Genomic DNA, 6,818 nt, shown 5'->3' with positions numbered 1-6,818 from the left:
GGGGCAGCGCCCCAACCCCCTGATCGGCCCTGCTCTGTGAGTAACAGGGGGCAGCGCCCCAACCCCCTGATCGGCCCTGCTCTGTGAGTAACAGGGGGCAGCGCCCCAACCCCCTGATCGGCCCTGCTCTGTGAGTAACAGGGGGCAGCGCCCCAACCCCCTGATCGGCCCTGCTCTGTGAGTAACAGGGGGCAGCGCCCCAACCCCCTGATCGGCCCTGCTCTGTGAGTAACAGGGGGCAGCGCCCCAACCCCCTGATCGGCCCTGCTCTGTGAGTAACAGGGGGCAGCGCCCCAACCCCCTGATCGGCCCTGCTCTGTGAGTAACAGGGGGCAGCGCCCCAACCCCCTGATCGGCCCTGCTCTGTGAGTAACAGGGGGCAGCGCCCCAACCCCCTGATCGGCCCTGCTCTGTGAGTAACAGGGGGCAGCGCCCCAACCCCCTGATCGGCCCTGCTCTGTGAGTAACAGGGGGCAGCGCCCCAACCCCCTGATCGGCCCTGCTCTGTGAGTAACAGGGGGCAGCGCCCCAACCCCCTGATCGGCCCTGCTCTGTGCGTGACGGGGGTGGCGCCGCAACCTCCCAATCCGCCCTGCTCTGTGCATGACAGGGCGCGGCACCCCAACTCCCCAATCGGCCCTGCTCTGAGCCAGACCAGGAGCTGCACCTAGGGATTGGGCCTGCCCTCTGCCACCCGGGAGCAGGCCTAAGCCAGCAGGTCGTTATCTCTCGAGGGGTCCCAGACTGCGAGAGGGCACAGGCTGGGCTGAGGGACCCCCCTCCCCCCCCCGAGTGCACAAATTTTTGTGTACCGGGCCTCTAGTCCTATATAATAAAACCCTAATATGCAAATCAACTGAACGGAGGAATAACTGGTCACTATGATGCGCACTGACCTCCAGGGGGCAGATACTCAACACAGGAGCTGCTTCCTGGTGGTCAGTGTGCTCCCACAGGGGCAGCACCGCTCAACCAGAAGCCGGGCTTGCGGCTGGCAGGCTTGTGACAATGGCGGGAGCCTCTCCCACCACCTCTGCTGCAGGCGAGCAGTAAAGAGCAAGGGGTCCCAGACTGCAAGAGGGCATAGGCTGGACTGAGGGATCCTCCTCCCCCAGTGCACAAATGTTGTGCACCAGGCCTCTAGTAAGTGATAACAGAGCAGCTAAAGATGTCTCATCTCTAACTTATCCAATACTCTTAAAAGACATTCATAAAAAACCAGAAGTGATATAATTACTCTCACCAGGGTGAAATAAAACCATAACAATGCTTGGGAGAGTTTAAGCATTGAAGTTCTAAAAGATAACACCTTTAAGTCAAAGTTTATAATCTCCCTCCTGAATGGTTCTGAAAATATGAAGATAATTCTATTATATATGTTAATAGTCTCTTAATTGCCACATAAAATAAGTGAACATTTTATAGAATATTCAAAATTTTTAAAAATAGACACTCAAAGCCATAAACTCCTCTCTTCTCTTTTCCTTCTGAGTCTCAATCACCTGCAATGGTGCTCCATGATAGCTGCCATAAAGATAGACACAATAAGCAAATAAGCAAATAAATAAGTTAAATTTTACCTTTTCCAGTTTACGCAATTTTCCAGTTGCTAAAAACTCATCAATCTTTTCAGCAATTTTTGTTCCAACTCCGGGCTACATAAAAAAATTAAAAACACAGAAGTCATATAAATGTAATGTTTTCCAAATCTCTAAAAAATAAAGTATAAAATTAGAAATTAAAAACAAATGATCATCATATGACCAGTTTTGAAACAAAGAAATTGAGCCTCAGTAAAAAATATAAAATACTTAAATGATTTGACAAAAGAGAAACCCTAGCAAAACAATTCTAAATGACTTTTTAAAAATTAACGTCTGTGCCTGGCTGGTGTGGCTCAGTGGTTGAGCATTGACCTATGAACCAGGAAAAGACGGTTCAATTCCTGGTCAGGGCACATGCCCGGGTTGCGGACTTGATCCCCAGTCGGGGGAGTGCAGGAGGCAGCCGATCAATGTCTCTCTCTCTCATGGATGTTTCTATCTCCCTATCCCTCTCCCCTCTTCTCTAAAATCAATAAAAACGTATTTTTTAAAAAAGGGGGGAAACTGCTCAGGTTTCTCATTTTCTATGTCAGAAGATACTGACCCAAAGCAATTTAGAGCCGGGCTATTTTTTATAACTAATATTAAGGAGTATAAGGCAAAATACTTATTCTGAAAATCTCAGATTTCTAGAATTATGGAGAAGCACTCATATGTATCAGAAAGTAGGTCTGTTCAAAATAACAGTGAAAAAATAATAATAGTGAAATGGAATAAAAATGAGATTTTCATATTAAGTCCAATCTTATGCAAAAGGAATTTTGGGTACTTCTGTGTTCTTTTTAGGGATATACCATAACTGAGATTTGGAATGAAGTGCATCAAAGATGACAGATGTTTGCCTTTAATAAATGATCAGGCTATTTGCAATTAACATAAAAAGGGAAATTCAATGGTGATTAAAGGGGAACAGAATGGGAGCAGAAGTGGCTTTTGAGGTTTAACACTGGGTCAGTTCGACAAGATAGAAACTTAGAATTAAAGTCTAATGTATTTATAACTTGCATGGCTAGTCTATTTGGGGAGGATGTATTGAAGTGGAGAACTATTATGAACACAAAGGATTTAAAACCTAGACACCAGAGCATGATTTGTATTGAGTAATAAATTCAAGTTGAAGATGTGGTACATGACTAAAGTGGATAATCTGTCACTTAGTCAAAAAGTAAAAGATTTATGGTAATGTTAAGACTCTGGCCCTAACCGGTTTGGCTCAGCGGATAGAGCGTTGGCCTGCGGACTCAAGGGTCCCAGGTTCGATTCCAGTCAAGGGCATGTACCTTGGTTGCGGGCACATCCCCAGTAGGGGGCATGCAAGAGGCAGCTGATGGATGTTTCTCTCTCATCGATGTTTCTAACTCTCTATCCCTCTCCCCTCCTCTCTGTAAAAAATCAATAAAAAATATATTTAAAAAAACTCTGAAAGATGAAAATATAAGAACAGTTATAGTTTACATTCTAAAGGCTCTCATGAGAAAGTTAAGGACAATAAAATATTAATACCTAAATTCTACAGGACTTTGAAAACACACAGATAAAGAACAACAGAAGAAAGTGATAACTGTCAGTATCTAGACCAGTGATGGCGAACCTATGACACGCGTGTCAGAGGTGACATGCGAACTCATTTTTTTGGTTGATTTTTCTTTGTTAAATGGCATTTAAATATATAAAATAAATATCAAAAATAGAAGTCTTTGTTTTACTATGGTTGCAAATATCAAAAAATTTCTATATGTGACACGGCACCAGAGTTAAGTTAGGGTTTTTCAAAATGCTGACACACCGAGCTCAAAAGGTTCGCCATCACTGATCTAGACTAATCAAAAGCCATGTCAGTTTGACATCTTTAAGAAAAAATGAATAAGCCATGGCCAGTGTGGCTCAGTTGGTTGGAGCATCATCCCATATATCGAAAGGTTGCAGATTCCATTCTTGATCAGGACACATACCCAGGTTGAAGGTTCCATCCCCACTTGGGGCATGTACAGGAGGCCACCAATCAATGTTTCTCTCTCACATCAATGTTCTCTTTCTCTCTCTCCTCCCCTTCTCCACCTCTAAGATCAATAACCATATCCTCGAGTGAGGGTTTAAAAAAATAATAAAATAACAAATGAATAAGGTATGGTTCTTAATTTTTAAGAACTTAGAATCTTTTAGTGAGATTTATATGGGAGAATAATCTTATTATCATTAGGTAAACTTTCCCAGGATACTATTAACATTACTATTACAAATTACCAAGGAGGCAACCTTCTAGAAATTGTGACACTGCTAGCATACAGGGCTTTATGGAAATTAGAGAGGACAGGGCTAAATGCCATAATATACAAAGGGGTTTAATCGTGTGCTTATTAACAGGTAAGATCTCTTTGGCAACACTAACTCATATAAGTTCCTATACGTGGGGATCAGAAAAAGGTAGCTGGGGACCAGATATGCTGGTACCACTCAGTCTCCATACTCTCCTTCAGGACTATGCTCAAGCTGAAAATGAGTGAGAACATGCATAAATGGAGAGAGTAGAGAAAAAAAAATTTAATTACACGTTTAAAAATTTTTAAACTCATCCCTCTCCCAATCAAAACACTTTGAGCTTGAAGTATGCTTGAAGCAAAATAAATATTATTCCAATAAGTCAGTACAGTGAAATTTGCCTATGTGGGCCAAATTTAGTTTATGGAAGCCCACCAAATTCGTATATGTGTAAATTCTTCAGTCAACTTGCTTACTAAACTTACCAGTTTCTTAGCTTCTGCTCCACTCTTTATTTTGTGTGGGTACTTTGCTATCACAGATGCTGCTTTTCTATTAAAAAAATAAATAGAAATCCAGTAAGGTCTTAATTTTTCTTAAACTGGAATACACATACAAGCAAATACGCAGCTTAAACTTTCACCAAGATCATTCATTTTCCACATCTGTAAAACTTATAAAAAAAACACCACACAGATTAGCTGAAACCACATACCTCTCTTTTAGAGATATATCTTGAAAATCCTCACAATTGAGGCCTCAAAATTACAACTAAATTACAGAACAACCATAAAAAAGAACCAGTCAGAAATGAAGGATACACTAACTGAAATGAAGAATAATTTACAGGGAATCAATAGTATAGTAGATGAAGCCAAAAATCGAAACAGCAATTTGGAATATAAGGAAGCAGAAAATACCCAATCAGAACAGCAAAATGAAGAAAGAATCCAAAACGCGAGGACAGTGTAAGCAGCCTCTGGGGCAGCTTCACGCACACCAACATTTGTGTCAGGGGGTGCCAGCAGAAGAGAGAGAGAGAGCAAGAAGTTGAAAACCTATTTGAAAAAATGACAGAAAACTTCCCTGACCCGGTGAAGAAAATAGACATGGAAGTCCAGGAAGCACAGAGAGTCCCAAATAAGATAAACACAAAGATGCCCACACCCAGACACATCACAATTAAGATGCCAAAAGTTAACGTTAAAGAGAGAATCATAAGAGCAGCAAGAGAAAAGCAGTTAGTTACCAACAAGGGAGCTCCTGTAAGACGGTCAGCTAATTTCTCAACAGAGACTTGGCAGGCCAGAAGGGAGTGGCAAGAAATATTCAAAGTGATGAAAGGCAAGGACCTCCTCTACCCAGCAAAGCTATCAATTAGAATCGAAGGGCAAGACTAAACAGTTCCTCTCTGAAGCCTGCTGTGACTCAAATGATAGGGTTGAAAATATCTCCTGGCTGCTACGTCATCAAATGTGTGGATGACAGGACCATTACTTTATATAGGAAGCCATAGGAGGTAAAGGGGAGAGTGTAATCCTTTCTAAATTATGCTGGCTGGGGAGGAAAGGAGGAAGTTGAGTTCGGCTTTGGAAAGGTAAAGATTAAGGGGCTATAGACGTAAAAATCTGAAGAAAAGCCCAGTGCGATCCATATTTGGAGTCCCTGACATAACCAGTATAGGAAGCCACCAAGAATGGTAAGAACTGCCGAGAGAGTGAGAGGAGAGAGTCTCCGAGGGCAGATCGCTAGGCACTGCCAACATGAACATGGAAGGCAGAAGAGGTGCAAGGATGGAAGGCTGTGCCGCCACGGAAGTCGGGGGTAAGACATGAGTAGAAGGAGCTAGTAGTGAATGTCACTGAGAATCCCGTAAGATGAGATGTAGGTGAGGGCATTTTCAGCGGGTAGGCAGAATGGAAATCATCCCGCCATGAGATAAGAAAAGACTAGGGAGCAGGAAGGCCAGGCCAGGGACACAGATCACTCAGGAAGGGTAACTGTCAGCCCTGACCGGTTTGGCTCAGTGGATAGAGCATCGGGCTGCGGACTGAAGGGTCCCGGGTTCGATTCCGGTCAAGGGCATGTACCTTGGTTGCGGGCACATCCCCAGTGGGAGGTGTGCAGGAGGCAGCTGATCGATGTTTCTAGCTCTCTATCCCTCTCCCTTCCTCTCTGTAAAAAGTCAATAAAAAATTTTTTAAAAAAAGAAGGGTAATTGTCAAGTGGGAGAGAGATAAGGTCCGAGTTAGAGGGAAGTGAAGACGATCGCTTTGCTTTTGCTTTTGCTTTTAAGAGCGGAGGGACTAGGGCGTGTGTACAGGCGAAGGGTCAGAAGCAAGTGGCATAACGTGTAGGCTCAGGCCCCCGGCGCGATGAACAAGGATGGGGTCCAAAGAGGGGACAGGACAAGACACAGCCCAACCGGAGGGTAACACGTGTCCCCTCGAACCACATCTATTTCACAGCACAGTCCTCACGTACGTGAAAAGCAGACTGCATCTTCAGTAACTCGTGTCTAACGACAGGAAATCAGCCCGTGTTCCGTCCGAACTGGACTGAATGGACCTCGCAGAGCTCTGCCCAGGTTCCCCCAGAAATACGGCAGTCGGGCCCCAGCAGTCGCGCCTGCAGCCCTGCTGCTTTCCTCCTCTTCCTCCCCCCGCAGATGGCCCACACACACGCGGGCCCCCGCCCTCCGACGGCCCGCACCCCGGAAGGCAAGTCCGGCCCACCTGTAAGCGTTGTATTTGTGGATCGCCTGGTTGACGTTCTTCTCGAAGTTTGCGAGCTCTGAAAAGGCAACAAGAGGCTCGGGTGAACACGAGCCACGAGTCCACAGACGAGAACTGAGCTTCCCACGAGGGGAAGTCGCCGCCTTTAACCTTCAAGGGCGGGGACCCTCCACGGCTCCGCGGGCCACGCCCAGCAGCCCGCGAGCGGCGACAGGGGCCC

At 45.1% G+C, this 6,818-nt stretch overlaps 2 protein-coding genes across 2 annotated transcripts in view; one reads left to right on the top strand and one right to left on the bottom strand.

Moving 5' to 3' along the window:
* POLB (polymerase (DNA directed), beta) overlaps positions 1-6,750 on the bottom strand; it is a gene marked incomplete at its 5' end in the record, with an annotated part of 21,819 nt that extends 15,069 nt beyond the window's left edge. Inside the window, 3 exons of the mRNA XM_014536588.1 lie at positions 1,581-1,655; positions 4,349-4,415; positions 6,599-6,750. Of these exons, the coding sequence (XP_014392074.1) occupies positions 1,581-1,655; positions 4,349-4,415; positions 6,599-6,750 (294 nt within the window). The remainder of the gene's footprint in view (positions 1-1,580; positions 1,656-4,348; positions 4,416-6,598) is intronic.
* ANK1 (ankyrin 1, erythrocytic) overlaps positions 1-6,818 on the top strand; it is a 624,245-nt gene that overhangs the window by 66,773 nt on the left and 550,654 nt on the right. The gene's annotated exons all lie outside the window — the stretch shown is intronic.

This window comes from Myotis brandtii, unplaced genomic scaffold (assembly GCF_000412655.1).
Source record: "Myotis brandtii unplaced genomic scaffold, ASM41265v1 scaffold103, whole genome shotgun sequence".
Taxonomy (NCBI): Eukaryota; Metazoa; Chordata; class Mammalia; order Chiroptera; family Vespertilionidae; genus Myotis; species Myotis brandtii.
This window is presented reverse-complemented; position numbering and strand designations above follow the sequence as displayed.